At 41.8% G+C, this 26,690-nt stretch overlaps 1 protein-coding gene across 5 annotated transcripts in view; it reads left to right on the top strand.

Moving 5' to 3' along the window:
* The window catches only part of ULK4 (unc-51 like kinase 4), a 487,767-nt gene that overhangs the window by 117,455 nt on the left and 343,622 nt on the right, over positions 1-26,690 (top strand). For all 5 annotated transcript variants that reach the window (XM_070455485.1, XM_070455483.1, XM_070455484.1 and 2 more), the window contains 2 exons: positions 2,991-3,118; positions 25,974-26,107. In XM_070455485.1, the coding sequence (XP_070311586.1) occupies positions 2,991-3,118; positions 25,974-26,107 (262 nt within the window). The remainder of the gene's footprint in view (positions 1-2,990; positions 3,119-25,973; positions 26,108-26,690) is intronic.

Here is a 26,690-nt window from a genome sequence, read left to right as displayed (position 1 = left end):
CAAAGCTGGGAAAGACTGAGAATAAACTTTCCAGAAGGCTCACTCAGATGACTGGCAAGCTGGTGCTCGCCATTCCCTGGGAACCCAACTGGGCTGTAGCTTGGGATCCTCAGTTGCTTTCCACGTAGGGCCCCTGAGGGCTAGTACGGCTTCCTCACAGTATAGCAGCTGGGTTCCAAGAGAGTGTCTCAACAGAACCAGACAGGAGCCGCATGGCCTTTGCAAACCTGGCTTTGGAAATTGTGCAGTGTCACTTCTGTGGCATCTTTTTCCTACTTCACCTGCCCTCCTCACATGCATCATTACTAGGTATAATGTTGCTGTTCAGTCGCTCAGTAGTGTCTGACTCTTCGCAACCTCATGGACTGCAGCATGCCAGGCTTCCCTATCCTTCACTGTCTCCCGGAATTTGTTCAAATTCATGTCCATTGAGTTGGTGATGCTACTTAACCATCTCATCTTCTGCTGCCCTCTTCTCTTTTTGCCTTCCATCTTTCTCAGAATCTTATGATTTAACAAAATCCCTATTTGGGGATGTTAAGTTTGTTTCCTATTTTTGTCTGTCTTATGAACAGTACTGCCATGAGCATTCTTGTACTTAAAGCTCTTTTGATCATCACTTTGTTACATTAAAATTCTTGAGATACAACAACTGGGTCAGAAGAAAATAACATTTTTTTTTAAGGCTTTGGAGAAATGACAACTCACTTTCCTACCAGCTAGAGGAAAGACTAAACACTTGAACTTTCAGTTTTTTTCTTAACTATTTTTTAATTCGTCAGTCTGTCTGTCTGACTGTTCACCTGCCTGCCTGTGCCGGGTCTTAGTTGTGGCGTGTGGGATCTTCACTTGTGGCATGTGGACTTCTTAGTTGGGGCATGTGGAAGCTAGTTCCCTGACCAGGGATCGAACCCAGACCCCCTGCTTTGGGAGTGGGCGGTCCTAGCCACTGAACCACCAGGGAAGTCCCACAAAGCTGACATTTATTTTAACATAGCTAATTTAGACCTTTTCAGATTTTGCAGTTGTCCCTGTAATGTTCTTTGATGTGAAACAGAACTTCCTGATACTGAATTGCAGTCAGATATCATGTCTCTTTAGTCTGCAGTAGTCTGAAACCGTTTTTTTCAGTACATGGCTAATGGATGTTTTCATGGTTTTGCAGTTATGCACGTGTATATGTGAGAGTGGTGTCAGTGTGGAAACAGCTTCTTACTTTGATCTATGGACTGCACTGTATAAATTAGAACTGAGGGTTGACTCTGGGGAAATGGGCTTTCTACTGCCAACTGGAAAGGTGAAAACAGGTCCATTACTCAAGACCACCTTGGTGTTGATTCTGTTTTTCACCCCAGTTGATGAATTAGTTTGATTATTCGGTTCAGGATCTAGGTGAGACTGATGGATTTGTTGTTGTTCAGTCGCTCAATTGTGTCTAACTGTTTGCGACCCCATGGACTACAGCATGCCAGGTTTCCCTGTCTTCACCATCTTGAGTTTGAGCTTGCTCAATCTCATGTCTGTTGAGTCAGTGATGCCATCAAATCATCTTGTCCTCTGTCATCCCCTTTTCCTCCTGCCTTCAGTCTTTCCCGGAATGGGGGTCTTTTCCAATGAGTCAGCTCTTTGCATCAGATGGCCAAAGTACTGGAGCATCAGCATCAGTCCTCCTAATGAGTATTCAGGGTTGATTTTCTTTAGGATTGACTGGTTTGATGTCCTTGAAGTTCAAGGGACTGCCATGCCCTGTAGGCATGCCGTGTAGGGCCACTCAAGATGGATGGGTCTTGGTGGAGAGTTCTGGCAAAATGTGGTCCATTGGAGAAGGGGATGCAAACCACTTCAGCATTCTTGCCTTCAGAACCTCATGAACAGTATGAAAAAGCAAAAAGACTGCTACATAGATATAGATATATCTCCATTTTAAAATAGAATCATGTACATGACTGTGTAAGCACTTCCTGCCTTCCAGTATAGCACCCAATGTAAAAGCACTTTGGCAAAAAAAAAAAAAAAAAAAAAAAAAAAAAAATTGAGCTACTTATGTCTACCTTGGACACACAGTGTCACTCCTAGGTGCTTGCCTCTGCCAAGGACTCTCAGGAACTTAAAAGTCCTGCTCTCTGTAACCATCTTTAAAACAATCCAATTCCATAATTCTGCCTACTTATATCCATTAACCCTGTGTGTATGTGTATTCCACTTTTTGCATATCTGTAGGCTCCCAGAATGATGTAGTCTTTTTGTTACAAGAGAAAATGACAGTAATGCTCATCAACACTTATTTTTCTGTGTTGTGTTAAACCTTTAAGTAAAGAATATTATAGAAATAGTAGAGTAGGAAATGGCAGCCCACTCCAGTATTCTTGCCTGGGAAATCCCATGGACAGAGGAGCCTGATGAACTACAGTCCATGGGGTCGCAGAGTCAGACGTGACTGAGCATGTGTACATATATACCCATATGTATAGAAATGGAGGTTTTTTTCCTTGTGTCCCATATTGGCTGTTGTTTTTACTTTATGTCTGTAGGACCTCAGTTGTGTAGACTAGAGGTGTGATCTTTGTGTGTGCAGGTTTGCTCAAAAGTTCATGCATACATGCAGTCGTGACTTTAAGTTCTAGTTAGTTATTGCCACATTTCCGATCATGTGATGGGTGGTTAAGAATCAGGCTTTGTTGTCTGTCTGACCTGGATTTGAATCCAATTTTGTGATTTGGGGCAAAGTGCTTAACTTTTCAAGATTTCCTTTTTTAAAACAGAGATAATATTGTCACCTTTTCCAGCTACTTTTCAGGTTTAAATGAGATCATACATTTTAATAACTTGGTATAGAGTATAGCACTAAAAACGACTTTCAAAACTGACAGGTGATGTTATTTTATTTTATGCCATCTATTTTTTTTATTATAATCTATTGACCTTCAGAGTTGACTGTTCTATTTATTTGTTTCATGCATTCTTAAAAAATATTCTCATGTTTCCCACAGGACTTTGTCTCTACAATTATCCGTTTACTGGACAGCCCCTCCACTTCCATTAGAGCCAAAGCCTTTCTGGTTCTTTTATATATTTTGATTCATAACCATGAGATGCTGTTGCCCAGCTGCCAAGCAAGGTAAGATTTTCTCTGATTTTGCCAATGACTTCAGTTTGGTGCCTGTTTTATTCATAGTGTTTCTTGGCCCCTATGTACCTGGTTATTGAAAGTCATTTTCCTAGATTTTTCCAAGGGTTTAATTTTTCACTTATCACCTCTGCTTGGAAACAGTGACATCGGCTGGCGGTTAAGTACTAGGGATTTCCTAGATCTGAGCACAGTTGTTAAAGGTAGGGTGTTAAAGGTGGTTCTGGTTTGCATCTTTGTAAGGCATTGTTGATGGGTGGTTTGGTCATAGTTCTCATTAGTATGAGGTTCTGGAAAGAACAGCAGAAAGCCCAGAGGAACCAGTGTAGTGCAGCAGAGAAGGAGGCAGGATGGGGATCTGGAGTATGTGGACTGTCCTCAACTGGGCAGATCTCTTACGGTTACTGAGTCTCATCTCTTCTCTCCAAAAGGAGAAGCTTCCAAAAGGAGAAGCTTCAGGTTCCCTCCATCCTCTGATGTTTCTCGATTAATGTCTTTGAAACTGTCTGGCCCTGTTTGTTACATCCTGGAGGAATCTTGAGCACATGGTTTACTGTCTATTTCTCGACCTGCTGTTTTACTTAAGATAGAATACTGGGAAGATTCTAGAATTGCTAAGATGGATCTTGATTAGGAATTGGAAAATTTTATCCTGCAAACAGAGAGTACATGTTTTAGGATTTACAAGTCAAGAAGCAAAATTGTGAATATTATGTATGTACTTCTATTATAAGAGAGAAGACAAATTTTCACAAATTTTTTGTTGACATAATTAAAAATACACTATTCGCAATATATCCCTGGGATGGATTGGCAGATGCAGACGGTGATATATAGAATGGATGAACAAGGTCATACTCTATAGCACAGAGAACTATATTCAGTAAACTGTGATAAACTGCAATGGAAAGAATATGAAAAATAATGTATGAATCACTTAGCTATATAGCACAAATTAACACAATATTGTAAATCAACCACTTCACTGAAGTTAAAGAAACAGTATATACTGCTAATAATTGAGTATATACTTTTTGTAACATAGGTCTAATAATGGGAAAAGTAGAATTCTTTTGGGGAGAAGACTTAACATTTTGCTTAATTAGGGGTCAAAGTGAGAGTCCTTATTATCAAATCTGATTGCAAATGTTCCTGTTGATGCTGATCCCTAATGCAGTTCTGTGTTTCTTATCTTTGAAAATGTCTTTTCACACAGATGGGTTCTACCACATGTCAATATCAATTCATGGGCACATGACTTTCATTGAGCATGTTCATCACTTCGAAGGCGTTTGTAGTTTTCTGTTAGATTCTTCCCTATATCTGTCTTTAGCCTGTCATCACATTGCGGGTGAACCACTTCTAGGTGTGGGCATGTGCAGGGTCCTAACAAACTTCCATTGATTCCCATCTCTCAGGGATCAACCTGTTGTTGTCTTATGTCCAGTTGAGAACTGATGTCTCATATGTTTTGTCTATTTGTTGGTGGTTATAGATGAGAGGGTGTGCCCTGATCCTGTGAGCCCATCATGGCTGGAAGCAGAAGTCGCTCTTACCTATCAGTAAAGACCGCATCACTGCCTTTGCTGCCTCTCATCTCTCCTTGTATCTACCATCATTTTCCTTCAGGGGAAGTAATACGTTTCTCAACAGGTGTTCTTCCATCGTTTCTTAGACTCACAGTCTGGTCTCCGTGTAGCAGCTAGAGTGTCTCTCACACAGTGTGAATCCGCTTTTGTTTCTTGCCTCTTCACATTCTCCTCATGAGATCCCGTTGGGCTGAGGTAACACCCCACACTCTGACCGTGGGCTGCTCTGTCCGACTTCATCTCATGCCTGCCCGCCTCTCAGCCCTTGTGTTCTACCGCTCCTCCTTCGCCTGCTCCATGCCAGCCCAGCCTCACAGTTCTTGTCGCTTCCTGCACACGCTTGCTCATTACACGCCCCTCCGGTGTTCCCCACGCCCACGGTGCTCTCCCCGCACCTATGTGCTTGGCTGATTTCCTCAGCTCATGCAGGTTTCTGTTCAGTCTACTAGTTACTACTTCTGAGAGCCACTCTAATCATCCTATCTCAAATTCCGCTTCTCACCCCAGCTCAGAGACTAGCTGGAAAGAACTGAATGACTCAGACTCTGAGAGCCTGAGTGGGACAGGCTTGGTCCTCCTGTGTCCCTGAGTGAGTAGTTAGCAACTGTGGCCGTGCTGGACAGATGGTGGCCTGGATGCACACCCCAACCCCGACCCCTACCCTGCACTCTCTGGAGAGAGAAGGGGCGGGGTGCCTGGAGGGTGAGGCTTAGCCTTGCGGGAGAGGTGAGGGTGTCCCCATTCTTCCTGTGCTGTGGGCAGAGACATGAACACTCTGTCCTCTAAGCTTGGGGGAATAGCAGACTTTAGGTCTTCTGTTGGGTGCAGAATGCAGGTGCTGTTGGTGTGTGGTGTTTGGGCCAGTGATCCTGTCCCCAGGGGATCCACAGTGGAGCTGCCTTGGGGGCCAGTCTGCCCCTGACTGAGGCTGCAGGGGGGTGATCTCATTTTCCAGCACTTGGAGAGAACATGTCCCCTGCCCACCTGTATCTCTGCCACAACCTGGCCCGATCAGGTGCCAAGCTGGGGGAGGAAGTCTTGAGCACGCAGAGCTTGGTCACAGTCCACTGATGGAGATGCTGGAAGTACTTGAAGTAGGAAGAACAAGGGCAGGCAGCCCTCATGGAGGCAGAACTAATGGAATAGACAGAATGTTAACAAACAAGGAATGAAAACTCCATGGAGAAGCAGTTTCCTGAAATTCAGCAGAAGAACCAAAAGCAAATGGCCTCTGCTGGGGGGCAGCATTAGTGCTTTGAAAGGACACGATGACCCACGCAGAGCCAATGACAAAGACATGGAGATGCATGTGGAAACAATAGGGAAGTTGGAGTGTTGGTCCAGGAGACCGCACATGCAGAGCATGGGGAATGCCAGGAGGAGGAAAGGAGCAGATGGAGGAGGGTTTCTAATGGAAGAAATCTCAGTAGTCATCTTCTGCTCAAACATGCTCTCTCCTGATGCTGTATTAAACTGAGGGTGAAGGAATCAAAAAGTCACAGAGCCGCAGAGGGGGAGGTGACTGGGGCAGAGGAATGTTGTCACCTGTCCTTGTTTTTTGGAAGCTGGAAGGGTGAGAGATGAATGTTCACTGAGATCATTAATGTCTGCAGAGGGAGAAGCTGGGAGGAGACCTGATCAGTGCCTGGCAGAACTCAGGACAGGCTGGGAAAGGCAGGTGTAAAGGTACCTTTGAAATCAGTGGTGAGAGGGAGGTGAGACTCAATGTAGGAGGATTGGTGGCAATTTGCATGAGAACTTGATTCCTAGGCCTGAGCGTCCGGGACCCTCTGCCTCTTCTGCTGCATCAGGAGACGTGAGATATATTCTGGGTGGTTTGAACTGGTAAGGCTTCAGAAGTGGGGTTTGAGACATATCAGAGGGAGATGAGATGCTTTGTGAGACCCTCTAATGAGGATCGTAGAAAAGCTGCTTTCTCTCAAGGGTGAGGACATCTGCTTTCTACCCTTCCTTGACTTACAGGCTGTTGGCAGCCTGGTTTCCATGCCCTTGACCAGAGTTTGGAGATTAACCTCAGGGAAGCTGATCCCATCCCCGCAGGGACTGGCCATTTGACTGTCCCCTACTGTAGCTCAAGAAACCTTGCCCCATATTCCTGTATTGGAGCCCATCCATCATGAGCCCCACTCCTGCATGCAGACCTTTCAACAACACTTCAGTGCATCCTCTTAAAATACAAATGGGTAACCAAGAATCACCAGATACATAAGGAAACATGGAACTCAGAAGTCAAGACTTGCCAAGAGACAAGACAAACTCAGCAGAAACAGAGACTTAATGAGAAACAGTTCATGGAAAAGGAGTCAGGATGACTCCTCAATCTGTGAGTAAATGCTGAATCTTCCTTATTATTAGAGGAAAGCACCTCATGCTCCTCGTTACAAGAGAAACTACACTGACTGTTCTTTCTCATCCAGCATGTTGATAGCGTCTGAAACATGTTCAGTGGGGGAGGTTGTGGGACAGCTGGCACTGTCCTGGGCCGCTGGTGGGAATGACAGAATATTGTGACTACTATGAAGAATTTGGCTGTATCTAGAGAAATTCCATATTTTTACCCTTTGTCCCAGCCATCTCACTTCTCGGATACGCTGTCCAAAGATCTGTTATTGGCAAAGACGTGAAATGACACATGCGTGAGGCATCATTTGTTAGCGGTAAACCATATACAGCAGACTAGCTGGAGAATTGTGGTCACCCTTGTGTGAGTTTTTCCTTCCTGCCGTAACATTACAGCAAACTCAGTGGTTTAGGACAGCACACATGTATTCATCTGACAGTTCATGTGGGCCAGGAGGTCAGGCTCTTCGTAGCTGGACCCCCTGCTCATGTCTCACAGGGCCGAAGTGCAGCTATTGGCTGGTGCTGCAGTCCTTGTCTGAGGCTGAGGTCTTCTGCAAGAGCGTTGATTGTTGGCAGAGCTCGTTTCCTTGCAGCTGTGAGACCGAGGCCCCCACTTTGTTGCTGGTTTATGGCTGGGGCTTGCTTTCAGCTTCTAGAGGCCGGCCTTCCTCTCCATTGGCAGTTCACAGCAGAGCCATTTGCTTTTTTCCTGGAGGCGAGTAGTTGCCCTTTTTATACCTTGAATCCCCTCCACCAACTCAAATGTCTCTGGCCTCACTCTTCTGCCACCAGCAGTGGAAAACCCCATTTTTAAAGGTTTCAGCTGATTGGATTCGGCTCATGCAGGTAACCTACATAATTTGAGGATAATCGAATTGGGACTTTATTTTAAAAAATTTTTTATTGGAATGTAGTTGCTTTACAATAGTTGTGTTAGTTTCTGCTGTACAGTGAAATGAATCCGCTGTGCGTACACACATATCCTCTCCTTTTTGGATTTCCTTCCCGTTTAGATCACCGTAGAGCGCTGAGCAGGGTTCCCTCTGCCATGCAGGAGGTTCTCATCAGTTACCTGTTTTACACGTAGTGGCGGACGTGTGTCAACCCCAGTCTCCCAATTCTTTCCCACTCCTTTCCCCTCTTGGTGTTTATATGTTTGTTCCCTATATCTGTGTTTCTTTCTGCTCTGCAGATAGGTTCGCCTCTCTTATTTTTCTAGATTTCACATATGCATGCTAATATATGATACTTGGTTTTCTCGTTCTGACTTGCTTCATTCTGTCTTACAGTCTCTAAGCTCATCCACATCTCTGCAAATGAGATAGTTTTGTTCCTTTTTATCTTTAAACTCTCTTCACTGTTGTACTCAGATTAGTGTTTTGAATAGTCAAGGGGTAGGAATTGTGGGAGAGACATTTTTAGAATTCTTCTAGCCACAGTCCCCATGATGGAGGACTCTGCAGTTGTTAGGATCTCTGTACACAGCCATGGACTGATCACCAAGACATATTATCCTGATAGAAGCAAGGTGCAGAAGGGTACTTATTATATACTAACTTTTGTGTAAGAATGAGGGAGAAAACACAAATGCACTTACTACTATTTTCAAAAAGAATAGAAGGATAAATTAAAAATGAACAAAATGGCATTTTATTTGGAGTGAAAGACAATAGGGAACAGGGGTAGGGGTGACAGCTCTACTTTGCATATACCTGTTTTATGATTTAGATTTAACTGTCAAGTGAATTTTTAATATAATTAAAAATAAAATTAAATAAAGCAGTCTCTAAAACTTGAAAAATAATTTGGTAGTGTGTGTTGTGACTCCAAAGAAGAGATATTGAAGTGTATAAAGAACACTAATTGTTTGGCAGTGCAGTTGATTCTTGAACAACACGGGATTGAACTTTGCAGGTTTACTTACATGCAGGTATTTTGCCAATAAATATAGACAGAACTACAATCTGTGGTTGGTTGACTCCTTAGATGCAAAACTATGTGAACATTGAGAGCATAGTTCATAAGTGACTTGAGCATCCACGGATTTTGGTATCAGCAGTGGGTCTTGGAACCAAACTGGTAGTTCCGTATGAGACATCTTTCATTTCAGTTGCTGTTCCTTCAATAGCCATGGTTCATTTTTCTCTGCTGTCTTAAAGGCATTTTCTTTGTCTTTAGGATTTAAAAAAGTTTAATTGTTATGTATCTTTAGTGTGGGTTTCTCCTATTTTGAGTTTGCTCATTTAAATCTTCTGCTGAATTTGAGTATTTTTCAGGCACCATTTCTTCAGATACTTTTTCAGTCCCATTATCTCTCTCCTCCCTTTCTGGATCCTGATGATACAAATACAAATCATTTTGTTATTGTCTGGTAGGTCCCTGAGACGCTTTCTTTTATAAGCCTATTTGTATCTGCTTTTCAGATATTGTGAATTCAGCTAATCTGTCCTTAAGTTTCCCGATTGTGTTTTCTGTTACCTGTGCTCCACTCTTGAGCCTGTCCATTGACTTTTAAGTTTTGGTTATTGTAGTTTTCAAAAGTTCTGTAGCTTACATTGGTTATTTTAAAAACTTTTTTCTCCTGAAATTTTCAGTTCTTTCTTTGGTCTTTCAGATCATTTGAAACATTTTTATGATGCCTGCTTAGAAATTCTTATTAGATCCTTCTAGTACCTGGTTCATATTGGTGTTAGCATCTCTTGATTGTGTTTTTTGACTCATGTTATGATTTTCCTGGTTCTTGCTATGGTTTGTGATTTTTAAGATTATATCCTGGACATTTTGCCTATTACCTTGTGTAATAGGATGTGTCTTCATCTCGCTTGGTGTTAAGTCTTGTCACTGCTAGGGGAGGGACGAAGGTCCCGCTCATCACTGGGCCCCATTGATAAGTAACCTGCCGGGGAAATCAGATTGCTGTTTGCTTCTCCTGGCCGGGGAATGGAAGATCAGCTTCTTGTTCAGACACGCTGTCACTGCCCCTGCAGGAAGACTGGAGAGTGGCTTGCTTGGCTGGGCAGGGAATGGAGGGGCCTGCTGCCTGCTGTCTTATAGGTATTACGCCTACAGGGGAATCAGGTCACTGCTGCCTGCTTCCACCAGGCAGAGGATGGAAGGTTAGCGCCCTGTTTGGCTTGCCCACACCTTCCAGATGGGAGGTTGGTATGTGTTCCTTTTTGCTTTGCAGCCCAGGTATAACATCAGTGTGCATATGAAATGCAGTGTTGAATATAAATGTTTGCAAAAGGGAGGCAGGCTTCAGGTTAGAGAGATGTTAAAATTCTCTGTGATGAGTTCATAGAGAAAACTGTTCTCTCTTCCATACCTGTGCCTTGGAACTCCATTAGCAGCTGGATGTTTGAGCTAACGGCGATACTACCCATCTGCCTGAGAACTGAAACCTCACATCAAGAGCCCATGATAACCTTTGCTACATTATGTAGATATTTTTTTCCTGCTTACCATCATCACCATCAGCCTTTTATGGATTAAATTTCAGTACATTTTCTATGATGTCAGCTCTCAAATCTATCTTGCACGACAGGCAGTGAAATTGAGCTGTCAGGATTAGATAAAAAGGATATGATAGCCCCCAAATGTCCACCTATTTCTCCAAATGGCTTCATACTCATATTGAAAATGACGGGAGATAAAATAGGGTCTTATGTTTCTCTAGAAATGATAACCCTTTTAGGGGATGAAGAGCCTTGTAAGTTCATTGTGTAGTTTGTTATGAGCCTGAAATGTCAATGCCTCCTGATGGATCAGGTTTTCCTAGACGTTTTTTCTCTCCCTTCCCCACAGCATTGCTATTAATACGGTAATCAGTGGGGGGAAAAATCTGCTTTGATCTTAAAAGGAAGATTTAAAAAAGTTTTACTCTGTATAATTGGTTAACTGTGTGGGAAAAATTATTTTCTCAGCTTACACCATACAAAAGTCAATTCCAGATGGATTAAAGAATTATATGTGAGAAAGAAACTCTAAACAGCTGGAAGAAAATATGTTTAAATATGGGCAAGGAAAGCTTTTCTGAGCAGAAAAGCAATGAAATAAACCATAAAAGGAAATACTGATAGTTTGGCTGTATATAGTTTAGAAACTTTTATATGCCCCACAAATCAGAAATAAAATGCTAAGAAATTCTGTAAAGTTTTGCGTCGTATGTAATAGAGTTAATCTATGTAAAGAGATTCATAAAAATAGTCTCAAGAATAATCAGAGAAGTGCAATTTAAAATGATAAATACTTTTTCTATCTATTATAATGTCAAATTAAGGAAAAAAAACAGCTACCACTATCTTATATCCTAAGTACAGTTAGAGGGGCAACTTTTGACTATTTGGTGAGTTTACCTTTTTGAGGGCATCTGAGCATGATGACAAATGTATATCATGAATCCTAATGATTTAGAAGTTCTACCGTTATAAATAAACTTGAATCACAGAACTGTACTTCTGTCAAATACTTGAAGGATATGACCCAGGTTTTTGTTGGTTGCTTAGAGTTTCCTTAATTTTAGCTATTAGATACAGAAGTATCTGGGCTTCCCAAGTAGTGCTAGAGAACACACCTGCCAATGCAGGAAGAGACAGAGATGTGAATTTGATCCTTGGGTCAGGAAGATCACCTGGAGAAGGAAATGGTAACTCACACCAGTATTCTTGCCTTGGGAAATCCCATGGACAGAGGAGCTTGGGGGACTATGGTCCCTGGAGTCTCAAAGAGTCGGACACGACTGAGCGACTGTGCATGTGAAAATCCTGCAGGTTCTTCAGAGACTCTCCAAGGTCCTTGCTGACCCTGTCCACACTGTTTGGCGGCAATGTAATATTTCCTCGGTGATTGTGATCACTCACTCTTCATCAGTAGAGTGATCCTCTCCATGCCTCAGATGGAATTATTTTGTCCTCTGGTGGAAGGAAACCTTTCTTGCTCGGAACCATTCCAGCAAAGCTCAGGGTCGTGGAAACTGTAGGTAAAAAAGCAGTGAGTGGGCTGTTAGGTGTAACAGTGAGAGGTAGTCATTCCCACTTCTGCCTCTCAGTTACCACCAGACCCGTGTGTTTTGATGATGGGGAATGCTAAAGCCTATGTTTTGTTTGCTGATGCAAAGCATTCCACCTCATTGTTATGAGACCCGGTGTTGTGCTTTTCCCAGCTGGCAGCACCACCGAGTTTGCAGTCGCCCATTCTTCCTCTCAGTTAAGCCAGGTGTTTCTGGGTGATGGGCTACTTGCTGAATTCAATGGGCCTGAGCATATTACCACACTTCTTCTGCAGTCAGTAAGTTTCTTGATCAGATAGAGTGTTACTTTTGATTATCATGATGATAAATAAGGCACTTCTTTTGTCTGTACTTAAAGGAGAGTTTACTGCCCCTTTCATGCACCAGTCTGTTGTTAGCTGGCTGGCTGGTCTCCCCAGGTTATGGGCCAGGCTGGGGGCGCAGTTTTGCTTTCTTGTGTTGGCTGGATGGGCAGGATCTCGGTCATAATTGAAGAGGCTCATTCCTCGTGCTGAGCCCATGTATATCCTCTAATACTGCCACCAGGGCCACTCTGGCTGAGGGCCCATGAGCACGCCCGGGAGTGACTGGAGAAATAGTGTGGACTCACATTTGCAGGATGTGTCATCTTCTCTAGCTGCTTGTAGAGAGGCTTCTCTAAAGTCATTGTCCTTTAGCGGGCATCCACACGGTGCACAAATGTCATCATGTCCACTCATCCAGACCCTTCCCAGAACTTTTGGTTACCAGTTTTTAACTTTTTTTTTTAAGTCCCTGGCCATCAATAGAAGATTCAAGCTGATAGCCAGTGCCCATGAAATCAGCAGGCATCAGTACCTTTAGCCATGTCTCAGTTTGAACATAAAGTAAAACAAAATGTGTTGGGCTTCCTTTTCAGGGACTCATTTGACTTCTTTTGTCATGCTGGCAGCAGTCTACTTTGATTTGCTGCCAGCGTATTGTAGTGAACCATTCACTAACTAGGCTCAGTGGTTTTCTTGTTCGGTCAACTGCTTATAAATAATTCTTCATCAGGATCGAGAGAGGAGAGACAGTGCTAAAGAGAATGTGTCAAAGGACTGTGCACCACCTGCTCATTCAGCTTAGTAGTCTTACTGGACCTGTTCAAGCTCTGCTCTTAAATTTATCAGTGCACTTGGTGATGGGTTACTGCTGTGTGTGCCCAGCGGTAGTGGCTTGGCGTGTCAGGTTAATGATACACTTAGTGATGGGTTACTCATCTTGTGATCATTGGATGTCACTAGTCATGTTCATCCTCTATCAGGGGCTGTTTCTCAAAAGAACAGTGATCCGCAGATGAGAATATGACTTAACTCTAAAACTTGGCAGCTAAAACCCTTAGCTGCTCTAACAAAATATCAAAGATTGGTGGCTTATAAAGGGGCGTCCTTGGTGGCTCAGATGGGTGGCTTATAAATGACAAATATATTTCTCATAGTACTGGAGGCTGGAAGTCAGAGATCAGGATGCCATTGTGGGTTGGTTGAAGGCCCTCCTTTAGGTTGCAGGCTTATCTTTGTGTCCACACATGAAGGAAGGGCTTAGGGCCCTCTGTGGGCTCGCTTTTATAAAGGCACTGATTCCTTTATGAGAGCTATACCCCCATGACCTAATCACCTCCTAACATCATAGCATTGGGTGTTAGGATTCTAGTTAAATTTGGGGATGAACACAAACCTTCAGATGATAGCAACCCAAAGACCTGTGTTGTGATTCATTTATTGGTGTTTTCCTGGGGCCCCATGTAAATAATCACATAAATATTCCCACAAGATAACCCACAAGATACTGAGAGTATCAGTAGATGTGTTGGGTCATATGACCCACGTGGCAGAACTGGTTACATTGCAGATGGGAATTGCAACAGAGACTTCATTCATTCCAGCTCCATTAGAAACTAGTTAGTGTATGGGTCTCTTGGAAAATGAGTCACAGGGACACAGTCAAAGGTGGTGTATATTGCCGCCTAGGTTCACAAAGCCCGCTTTTTGGTCATAATTAGTAGAAGATACAATAACTTGTTTTTGCTCTGGAGGGATAGCTCAACATGTTCTAGATTGTTGAGCCCTAGAAACTTCATTGGGGCCTAGTAGACAGTGGATTTTTATGGAGTTTATCTGTCTCTTAAATGTCTTACTAAGCCAACTGAAGTTCCTCAGGTCCAGTAGCCTAATGTCTAACGTCATCAACGTGCTAGTGTGCAAGTACAAGTGTGATGTTGGTGGGACATTAAGACAATGCAGATCTTTGCTGACTGATAACCAAGAGCAGGCTTGTTGGCAGAGTTCAAAGGCAAAGCCCTGAATGTTTGCTGTTTGCCGTGATGACTAACAAGCGAACATGTGCTGGTGGTTCTTCCATATTTACATGTAGAAAAAAGCCTTTGCCAGGTCAATAGCAACTATAAGATCCCAGGGCAGTCCTAATTTGCTGCGGTAGAGGTACCAAGCTGAAATCACAGCTGCAGTTGGAGTCACAACCTGTTTCTATTTGGGGTAATCCACAGTCAAAGTCCATCACATTTTCTGAAATTCTGCACAGACCAAACAGACAAATGGACATATAATAGATTTTTATCATCCCTGTGCCTGTCAGTTTTTTTTTATGTTGATATCAATTTCTGTGATTTGGTTTTCTATGGATATGAGTTAATATCTTTTTAGAGAGGGGACATGTCAGGAACTCCTGTTTGTCCCTTTTTTTTTTTTTAATCATAATGGCCCTTGCTGCAGAGATCATGTAGCCAGTGTGTGGAGTCTGCTGATTGCTAACTATGTCTATTCCTAAATGTCTATTACATGTAGAAACTGAAGAAATAAACACAGAATAGGTCTGTACATGTGGTGTGTCCATGTAATTTAAATTTAGATCAAAACTATCACCTGAGCATCATAACCTAAGAGGCAGCAGCTTTAATTACAAAGAAAAGTATTGGATGATGAGCTTGCTGAAGATCCCTTATTTTTCTTAATATATATATATATTTTATTGAAGTATAGTTGACTTACAGTGTTTCAGGTGTGCAGCAAGCTGATTCAGTTCTACATATAAATGTATATTATTTTTGAAATTATTTTCCATTATAGGTTATTACAAGATATTGACTATAGCTCCCTGTGCTATACCTTTGTTGCTTGTTGCATATCTGTTTTTAAAAAATTAGAAATCTAGCATTTTATTCATACTAAGTCAAACAAGTGGAATCAAAACATCATAAATTTTTTAGTTAGGCAAAAATTCATAAGTTTTCTAAAAGGATCCCTTATTTATTTATCAAAGTATAGTTGATTTACAGTGTTTCAGGTGTATAAGTAATTCAGGGATATATACACATGTCTTTTTTTCAGGTTCTTTTCCATTATAGGTTTTTATAAGATATTGAATATACTCACGTGCTAAATAGTAGGTCCTTGTTTATTTTATGCATAGTAATCTGTATCTGTTAATTTTAAATTCCAAATTTATTCCTCCCCCCAAAATTCCATATTTAAACTACACATTTTCTCTGAAGGGAGAAAAGTCATTTATAAAAAATGTGCAGTAGATAGATACCAATGGGTTTAGATTGAAGTGAAGCAAGGAAAAGTGTGGTGTTTTGATTTTCTGAAATAGTATGTGGTCTCAACAAGGAACTGTTTGTGAGGTGGTCTAAGGCGAATCCAAATGGGATGGATTAGCCACAGTTTGCATCTTATGCAGCATCATACTGCACATGGGGTCTGCAGCAGCAGTAGACAGTGGAGTGGCCTATTGGTGGGCACAGTGAGTCCAGTAGGACTGGAAGGGGAGGGAGGGGCTTCAGGGGGTAGGAATGGGGGTGGGGCAGGGGTGATGGAATCCTGGAGGATCCTGGACTAAGTTAAAGGAGCATGACTTCTCTGTTTAAAAAATCCGTATGATTGATTTCTCACAATGTGGATGTGCCATTCTCTCTGAAAAAGACTACTGGAGTCTTATCTCCTATTCTCACCATTTCCAGGCAGTTTGTTCTTGTCTCTCAAGTTCCTTTCTGCTTCTCCTCTTCACCTGCACACTCATAACTGCTAATGGCCTATCTGGTTTCCTTCCTCTCTCATCATTTATCTATGCCATACCAGAGTCACGTTCTTCAAATGCCACTTTAATCAGGTTGTTCCTTTGCTTTAAAGTTTCTCCATCCTGCAGTCTTCCTGGGATCCTTCTCCTTGTAGTTACATGGTCTTTGTGCCGGGTTTGCTGGTACTAGTTTTTTCAATGACTGTCCTTAGGTTTGAGGAACTCGCCTCTTATCAGTTCCAGCGCTTAAACTTGTCTCCCTGCCATTTGGAGCCGCGGGTGCTGCTGGGGTTCTCTCTGCTTCCTGGGCAGGCTTCTCCTTCCTGTGTGCCTGCCTCTGTCCCCTTCCATCTGCACCGTCAGCTTGACAAAATTCTTGGAAGGTTCTAGCTGTGAATGGTACAGCTTCCTCTTTTTAGGGATAATGTGGATTTCCTGAGGGGATGTGGGAAAAAGAGAAGTGAAATGCTGGGTTCAGCTGGCCAGCTTGAACCAGAATTTTCCTGTGCAGTGAAAGGGCTCGTGGTAGGAGTTAACGTGCATTCTTTGCTTTCTCCCTACCTCAGTCCCTTCTTCGCTGGTTCTCCCTCTTCTGCACCTTCGTGGGCCCTCTTTGTTGCTCTTTTCACCACTGTCCCAGGGTCATTTCATCCAATCCAGTGGCTTCAAATAGGTTGGTATGCATCTATAAGACCTCTCCAAACTCCCGGTTTGTATATTCTTTACATATGCACTGTCATGCCCAAGAGGAATCTTCAAGTTGCCCCAAAGGAACCCAGTCCACTCCCTAAGTCTATCTCCACTCCCAGGCTTCCCCATCTCACTAACACTTGGATTATTGTTCAGCTTGTCGATCTTTTTAATTTGATACCCTTGTAGACCACTAAGAAATAACATTTGCAGTTTGGTTGTAGAGAAATTGTAAAGTGTTTATGGATTCTATACTCAAATGTCTCCACATTTTATTTCTTCATAGGATGTGAGTTCTTTTAGTAGCTAATGTTCCCTTGTCCGTGAAGTCAGTTTATTCTCCTATAGCCTGTGTAAACACATCCTGTAATGGGAAGGCGTTGGAGAGGGCATGAAGAAATGGAGCATCATTCTAGAGTGAGTTTTATATTGTTATGGATCCCATCAGTCTTTTATTTCTCCCAGCAGAGGTAATGGATATCTCCTTATGTTTTAACAGTCTGTACTAGTGGCTGAAAGTGAGTAGTTTTTGCCTTAAAGAAATGGTATGTCATACTATGGCAATTAAGTAGCACAGTATTACATTTTTCGTAATAGGTAATTTAGATTTTAGAAAAAATTGACTCCTCAGACACAAGTATAAATTTCCTTTTTCTACTCTATAAATTTTGATGGAAGTTCTTGTGCATTCTTTGATGTCCAGAAGATAAACATTTCCATTTTCTCTGCCCTCTGTTTCTGTTATTTATTTGGAGGATTTATTTATTTGGATCCCTGTTACTTATTTGGAGGATTTTCTGAAACAGGGAAAGAAGCCCACTTTTGAACCATCATCATCTCTGGTTAGATTAAGGTGATCCAGGGTTACATGTAAATCCGGTCTGGAGGAGCTTAACCCTCGGTCTCAAAGTAATCCTTCCACTTCTCACTGACTGTATATATAGAGTCCAATGCTCATCAGAAAGCAATTGGGCCTGCAAGAGGATAAGATGATATGATACAAAAAACAAGTGAGATAAATTACAGTATCCACAGAGGTTACAGAGACTGGAACTAATCACAAAGATACCTTAAAATATCTATGATCAGTGTATTCAGGAATTTGGAAAATGGAAAATTTCAGTAGAGAACTAGAACTATAAAAACAGAGTGGATATTCTATAACTGAAATGCAGAACTCATGGGATTGGGTTAACTACATATTAGACACAGCTGAGTAGAGAATTAATATACTGTTCTGAATTCATCTGGGACCAATGAGGAGTGACAAAAGGATGGAAAATATGGAGAAGAGCGGAAGAGACGCAGGAGAAAACAGTGAGGAAGTGATGTTTTTACAGTAAGTGGTAAATGGATCATTTTGATATCAGTATAAGAAAAAAAAGCTCTAAATTACTCTGTGCATAGAAGTTAATTCATGTCGATTTAAATCATGTAAAAAGGGAAAACAAGTTTCCAGGAGCTAACACATGAAAATTTCTTTATTACCTTGGAATAGACCAAGATTTTTTTTTTTAGGTGGGACACAAGAGCACTGTCATAAAATATTGATAAATTGGATTACCTTAAAATTAAGATCTTGTGTTCACCACAAGGGATCACTGAGAAAGTAACAAGTCCATAGTGTAGTGGAAAGTATTTGCTACACATGTAATTGATGTGGGCCCTTAACTAAAATGTATAAAGCACGGAAGAGCAGATAATACAAGAGAAAAATGAGCGTAGACTTGAACAGGAACTTTACAAAACCGGTTATCTTCAAATGGCCAATTAACACATGAAAAAATTGTGGCAAGAATATAGAGCAATTGGAATTCTTATACCTACCCATTGCAGTGTAAATTGACTTCATCTCTTTGGAAAACTGAACATCAGCAGTGCCTATTAATCTGAAGCCAGGCATACCTTATGATCCAGCGGTCTCACTTCCAAGTATATATCCAACAGAAGTGTTTTCATGGGTCCAGCCTAAGTTATGCTTGGTAGTACGCATGAGTTGAGACAGCCTCAATGTCCATCAGCACTGAAATGAGTAAATTGTGGTATATTTACATGCTTGACTGCTACTCAACATTGGGCATTTTTGACATGAACTTTAGCATCGGTAACTCTAGGATGTTTCTCTTGAGCCAGTTAGTTTCACATTCCTGCTGTCAGCCTGGGACGCAGGGACCTGGCTGCCTGGGTCTGGGGAGCCCCCTGGGGAAGGGGGCTAGAAGTCCTGGTATTTGTTCAGAAATTCACCTAGACTCCCTGTATTAGGTGGCCCCTTCTTTGGCTTGGTTTGCTTGCTCTTAGTCTAGAACCTTTCTGCTTTACTTTCTATAGAGAATAAATCTTCAAACGTCTGCCTTTGTACAAGTCTGATAGCTGTCACTTAGGTTCATTGGGTAGAAAAGGTAATCTACAAATGAAATTGCTTTTTAGTCAGACTTTGCCAAAAATTTTTACTTTTGCTCATTTTCTTCCACCCTTAGTTTTAGAAGTATCTTTTCAATGCATATTACCAGGGCAAGTGTGTCTGCCTGGAAAAGCAGTGGGGTTAGATTCCTTTTAAAATCCTTACGATAAAGCAGTTTCCAGTGGATTGAAGACTTCATTGTGAAAGACAGAAGGAGAAGAAAGAAGAGGGACAGTTCTAGACCATATAAATTTCAGATCAATAACAAAATACCAGTAACCCATGGGTGAATCAGCAGAAGACCTGAACAGGTATTGCAGAAATGAAAAAATATGAACAGCAGAGAAATATCAGAATATGCCTACCATAATAATTACTAAAGTTTGCATTAACACCACAAGATCAGTTCAGTCCACTCAGTCATGTCTGACTCTTTGCGACCCCATCAACTGCAGCATGCCAGGCCTCCCTGTCCATCACCAACTCCTGAAGTTTACTCAGATGCATGTCGATTGAGTCGGTGATGCCATCTATCCATCTCATCCTCTGTTGTCCCCTTCTTCTGTCTTCAATCTTTACCAACATCAGGGTCTTTTCAAATGAATCAGCTCTTCGCATCAGGTGGTAAAATATTGGAGTTTCAGCTTCAACATCATTCCTACCAATGAACACCCAGGACTGATCTCCTTTAGGATGGACTGGTTGGATCTCCTTGCAGTCCAAGGGACTCTCAAGAGTCTTCTCCAACACCTCAGTTCAAAAGCATCAATTCTTCGGCGCCCAGCTTTCTTTATCGTCCAACTCTCACATCCATACATGACTACTAGAAAAACCACAGCCTTGACTAGATGGACCTTTGTTGACAAAGTAATGCCTCTGCTTTTTAATTATGCTATCTAGGTTGGTCATAACTTTCCTTCCAAGGAGTAAGCCTCTTTTGATTTCATGGCTGCAGTCACTATCTGCAGTGATTTTGGAGCCCAAAAAATAAAGTCAGCCACTGTTTCCACTGTTTCCCCATCTATTTGCCATGAGTGATGGGACCGGATGCCATGATCTTAGTTTTCTGAATGTTGAGATTTAAGCCAGCTTTTTCACTCTCCTCTTTCACTTTCATCAAGAGGCTACTTAGTTCTTCTTCACTTTCTGCCATAAGGGTGGTGTCATCTGCATATCTGAGGTTTTGCTGTTTCTCCTGGCAATCTTGATTCCAGCTTGTGCTTCCCCCAGCCTAGTGTTTCTCATGATGTACTCTGCATGTAACTTAAATAAGCAGGGTAACAATATACAGCCTTGACGTACTCCTTTTCCTGTTTGGAACCAGTCTGTTGTTCTATGTCCAGTTCTAACTGTTGCTTCCTGACCTGCATAACAGGTTTCTCAAGAGGCAGGTCAGGTAGTCTGGTATTCCCATCTCTTGAAGAATTTTCCACGGTTTATTGTGATCCACACAGTCAAAGGTTTTGGCATAGGCAGTAAAGCAGAAATAGATGTTTTTCTGGAACTTTCTTGCTTTTTCGATGATCCAGTGAATGTTGGCAATTTGATCTCTGCCTTTTCTAAAACCAGCTTGAACATCTGGATGTTCACGGTTCATGTGTTGCTGAAGCCTGGCTTGGAGAATTTTGAGCGTTACTTCACTAGCGTGTGAGATGAGTGCAGTTGTGCGGTAGTTTGAGCATTCTTTGGCATTGCCTTTCTTTGGGATTGGAATGAAAACTGACCTTTTCCAGTCCTGTGGCCCCTGCTGAGTTTCCAAATTTGCTGACATATTGAGTGCAGCAATTTCACAGCATCATCTTTTAGGATTTGAAATAGCTCAGCTGGAATTCCATCACCTCCACTAGCTTTGTTCGTAGTGATGCTTCCTAAGCCCCACTTGACTTCACATTCCAGATTGTCTGGCACTTGGTGAGTGATCACACCATCGTGATTATCTGGAGAGGTCTGACAGAATGTGGTCCACTGGAGATGGCAATGGCAAACCACTTCAGTATTCTTGTCTTGAGAACCCCATGAACAGTATGAAAAGGCAAAAAGAGAGGACACTGAAAGAGGAACTCCCCAGGTCCATAGGTACCCAATGTGCTACTGGAGATCAGTCAAGAAATAACTCCAGAAAGAATGAAGGGATGGAGCCAAAGCAAAAACAACACCCAGTTGTGGATGTGACTGGTGATAGAAGCAAGGTCCAATGCTGTAAAGCGCAATATTGCATAGGAACCTGGAATGTTAGGTCCATGAATCTAGGCAAATTGGAAGTGGTCAAACAGGAGACGGTGAGTGAACGTTGATATTCTAGGAATTGGTGAACTAAGATGGACTGGAATGGGTGAATTTAACTCAGATGACCATTATATCTACTACTGTGGGCAGGAATCCCTTAGGAGAAATGGAGTAACCATCATAGTCAACAAAAGAGTCTGAAATGCAGTACTTGGATGCAATCTCAAAAACGACAGAATGATCTCTGTTCGTTTCCAAGGCAAACCATTCAATATCACGGTAATCCAAGTTTATGCCCTGACCAGTAACGCTGAAGAAGCTGAACAGTTCTGTGAATACCTACAAGACCTTTTAGAAATAACACCCCAAAAAGATGTCCTTTTCATTATAGGGGACTGGAATGCAAAAGTAGAAGTCAAGAAATACCTGGAGTAATAGGCAAATTTGGCCTTGGAGTAAAGAAAAGCAGGGCAAAGGCTAATAGGGTTTTGCCAAGAGAACACCACAAAATAGAAATGAGCAAAAATTTGATGCTACTAAATTCTGGTGAGGTGTAACTCGGGAGAACTTGTATGCCACTGAGACAACCATTTTGGGAAACCATTTGGCAATGTTGTGAAGTGGAACATTTGAGGTCCCATTTCTTTGTTTTATTTTTTTAAAACTGAACTATAGTTGATTTACAATATTATGTTAGTTTCATGTGTATAGCAAAGTGACTTGATTATATATATATGTATATATGTCTATATTTTCTAATTCTTTCCCATTATAGTTGTTGTAAGATAATGAATTACGTTTCCTTCTTGTGTTATATAGTAAATCCTTGTTGTTGATCTATGTTTTATATAGTATTGTGTGTCTGTTAACCCTGTACTACCAGTTTATCCCTTCCTACCCTTCTGCCTTTGGAAACTGTTAAGTTGTTTTGTAAATAAGTTCATGTGTGCTGTTCATGTAGATTCCGCATATAAGTGATAGTGTATCTGTCTCTCTCTGTGTGACTTTGTGAGTTAGAGAATAGGATGAATAGCAGAGGTGGCCTTCCCTGGGAATGTTCTCTTAAGATCTGTTCACTCCAGATAACAGTGTCTTCATTTTGATGGTGGTCATTAATTTTAATAATTCATAGAAGCAACTATTATTAGTAATAACCGCAGCTAACATGTCTTGAGTATGTACCTTGTGTTAGACCCCAGACAATTTTCTCATTTAATCTTCATGGCAATCCTACAAGGTAGGCATTGTTATCCCATTTATAATGAGAAAACTGAAGGTATAAAGAGCTTAAGAAATTTGTTCAAGATCACGCTATTAGAAGGTGGTAGGGCTGGGAGTTAGAGCCAGATTTGTTGAAATCTCTGTCAGTATTGTCAAGTTGAAAGAGTGACCCTACTGAAGGAAAGGAGAAAAATAACTTTGAAATCATAATGGGCCACAGGCCATAATAAAGTTTTGGGATACTCCTGTGATGTTGCTGTTGATTTACCTCTTGTTTAAAGTCACTGTGGCTTGGCAAGGTGAGAAAATGGAGGTCTGTAGTTCTTACGAAAAGGAGGTAATATTTTTGCGGACACTCACCATTTATCATCTGGTAGGGTATGTTGTGTAATTGAGTGTTACATCACCTAAAGTTTGTTTTTTTCTTCAATTGGCTGTGTAGAGCATTGATACTACTTCATGTTTTCAAAACACTTAAGTTTTGAATAGATGACTCCTACTCATGGTTCGTAAACCAGAGAAATCCAAAAAGTAAGAAGTTTGCTGTATGGATGTGAGAGTTGGACCATAAAGAAGGCTGAGCACCGAAAGACTGATGCTTTTGAACTGTGGTGTTGGAAAAGATCCTTGAGAGTTTCCTGGACTGCAAGGAGATCAAACCAGTGAATCCTAAAGGAAGTCAGTCCTGAATATTCATTGAAAGGACTGATGATGAAGCTGAAGTTCCAGTACTTTGACCACCTGATGCAAAGAGCTGACTCATTAGAAAAGTGATGGGAGTGAGAGCAGATTGTGGTGGGTGGAAGAAGTTAAGAGGAGCAAAGGAGATATTGGAAGTAGATTGATTTCTTAAGAGGTTCGCCTGAGAAAGGGAGGAGAGAGACCATGGGGCAGTTGCTAGAAGTACAGGAAAAGTAGTTTGTTAAATGGGAGAGAGTGAGCATACAAAATGGAAAACAAGGAACTGGCTGTTTCAGGATTCTGAGAAAAGGGAAGGGAATGTGATCCAGACAGAATTGCAAGGAGAGAGAGGTCAGTGGTTGTGATGGGAGGCCAGGATAGGACACACAATAAGTCTAGATTTAGGAAGAATTTCTTCATGATGCTTTCTATTTTCTCTGTATAGTAGGAGGCAGAATCACTCACTGAGAATCTCATAAGAAGATGGAAATTTCAGGGTTTAAAGAGAAGAAAATTTTGGAGATAGGCTGAGTGCTGGTCCTGTTTTGTGCCCTTGAGTATTGGTATCATCCTTTTACAACGGAGTGACTCTGCTCCATATTTAACTTCACCAGCCTCTCTGCAGGCATACAGGAAGTGTATAGATCACTGGATTCTTTCGGATCCTTTGACCACATGGGTGTGAAAAACAGAGTGTACTGAAATGATAGATGATGGCATGCAATCAAACAGGAAGTAAGTAAGGAAAAGGAAGCACTTTTTCGGAGATGTCTTGGATTGGGAGACGATGTCCTGGGTTTTGAAAGACGATGTCCTGGGTTGGGAGGCAGTGTCATGGGTTCGATCAGGGGAAGCTCCTTGGAGGCTGAGGAGCTGTCACGGTGGAGGAGCGTGCACGTAGCAATAAGAGCAGATTGTAGTCGGTACAGTCGAGGACATGTTTGAAATACTTAGCTTGGAGGGGCTACAGTTAAATGCCAGAATCTTTAATGCTGAATAAAGCTTTTCAGCAAATGGCGAGACTAGGCAGGGAGATACCAGGCAGCGCCATCTTGGGGAACCATAAAGGAAGATGGTGTTTTCTGGTCCTGCTCCTTAGTTGGGTTGATGGAACAGGAGTCAGCTGATCAAGAGGTTCCTGGAGCGGCTGCTATTTGCTTGGAAGCCCTGGGCCACAGCGATAGTGTGTCCTGCTGTGGATTGCCAGGAATGCCAGGCTGGCTGGCTCCCCAGGCTGATGCCATTCATTTTATCACATCTTCTATCACATCCCATTTTATGTGACGCTTTTGGATTCCTCTTACCATGAAATGATTAGGGTCTCGTTTCTTTGGCTCACTTATCATCATGGAGCTCTGTGCTCTGTTTTTTAAGTCATAGCGATATATTTCTATGGATTCATTGGAGTTCACTTTACATTTTGAGCAGTGTCTTGTATTTGTTAGAGTGTGACTAGGGCTTTAATCAGCAACTGAAACAGAGATGCCACCTGGCTTATATGGATCTTAAACTTTTGATTGGGTTTCATTCCCAGGTCTTTACTAATAGAGCTACAAATAGTGACCAGCAAGAAGGCAAAAGGATGCATAAATCTACTAAGAGAACCATCTCTGAATGTTAAGATCTGAATGTTAAGATTTCAGTGTATGTTATGTATGTGTATTGTGTCTAGAACCACCCTTTTCTGGTTTACAGTGGGAGTTTTGCAAAGTTTTGGGAAGCAGAAGTTGGGTGGGATGATGACTGCAACAGAGCTGGAGAGACGGTTGATGATGACAAGAGGAGTCCAGCAAGGGGGATTGCAATCAAGAGGCCTTTGAAGTCAGGACACTCATTGCCCTTTAGAGAGCTGCAGGGACTGGGAACTTGGGTAGTGGGTCTAGCGAAGGGAAGGAAGTGTGGGCCTAACGGTTTTCAGCAATACTCTTGGTACCCAGAGTGATGATTCAACAAGTCCCCTAGTTCTGGGCTGGAGGCTATTGGTTCAGAGATGGATGATAACAAATGCCACTGGTTTGAAGAAGAAATAAGTTTATTAAGAGACAGATATCATTAAACCAGAGGACAAAAGGGCATGTGAAATCCAGGTGTTCAGATGGCGTCTGCTCTCTGTATTATCCAGTGCTGAAATAAATCATTTTCTTTGGATTTATATACACAGTTTAGTGAAAGAACTGGAATTTCTGTGACTTGCCTGGGATTCAGAGCAAGTTTAAGACTAATGTCCAGCGAACGTGCTGGCAACTGGTGGTTCTACTTTGAATCTTCAAAATGCTGAAGCCCTCTTCTCTCCAGATGCTTTTGTTTGCCTTTCATCTGTCATTTGAAGAATGTGGGGTTTCTTTTAATGGGCCAAAGGCAAATGAAGTCAGGGCGTCGTTTTGTAATAAACTGGCAGAGATATTCAGAGTTGCCTTATTTTCTCTCTGCATAAACGTCTTCATTTTTCTAAGGCAGAAAAAGACTGTGCCCGACAAGTCGCTCCATATCTAAATGTCAACATGATGGGGGCGGTGCCCCCTGGAAACACTTGCCATGGTGGCATTTTCGGGCAGATGCTATCTACTATTTTATCATGAGAGGTAATCTTTGGCCCTTCTCTGTGTATAGACTGGTGATGTACATCGAGAGAGACAGCAGAAAGACCACTCCAGGCAAGGAGCAGCAAGGCGGCAATGAATACCTGTCCCGATGCCTTGACCTGCTCATCCGTCACTTGGTGCAGGAGCTGCCACGCATCCTGGGTAAATTGGAGGCTCATCCATCCTTAGGCCCTTCCTGCTTACCTTTCTGTGACTTGGCTTTTAGGCATCTCTTCTCTTTTTGTTCTCGATGGTCTGTTTTTAACAGGCAAGTGCAATGACACTTCTTGAATGTGTAGTTTCAAAATTTCAATGTGCCCTATCTGTTATCATAAATATTTTGTATCAGTGACATGATTGAGGCAATGAGTAGGCTAAAGGGCTAAATTAGGTTACCTTGAGGTGTCATCTCGCAGTCCTGCAAAAGAAAAGGAAAGAATTTTAATTGGTGAAAATTGGACTTAAGCTATCATTTTAGGAACTTCTCTCAAGATTTCTCTTTGCACAATTCGGAAGAAAAACATTTTTCCTTCAGGTTGTAACCACAAATTTATTTTCTCTTACAATAATTTAAAAATACATAGGCATCAAAATTTAATATTAAAAAATTTTGATATTAAAGTTTGAAAATTTCATTGGTTTGAAAAATTTAAGATGAAAGTAATAATGATCTGCAAAGGATGTTTATTACAGCTAACAAAATCTGTTATTCCACTGTTATTTACAGATGCAAAAATCATGTAAA

The sequence above is a fragment of the Odocoileus virginianus genome, chromosome 26 (genome assembly GCF_023699985.2).
Source record: "Odocoileus virginianus isolate 20LAN1187 ecotype Illinois chromosome 26, Ovbor_1.2, whole genome shotgun sequence".
Taxonomy (NCBI): Eukaryota; Metazoa; Chordata; class Mammalia; order Artiodactyla; family Cervidae; genus Odocoileus; species Odocoileus virginianus.
Note: the sequence above shows the minus strand (reverse complement) of the source record. Positions and strands in the feature narration are given on the sequence as shown.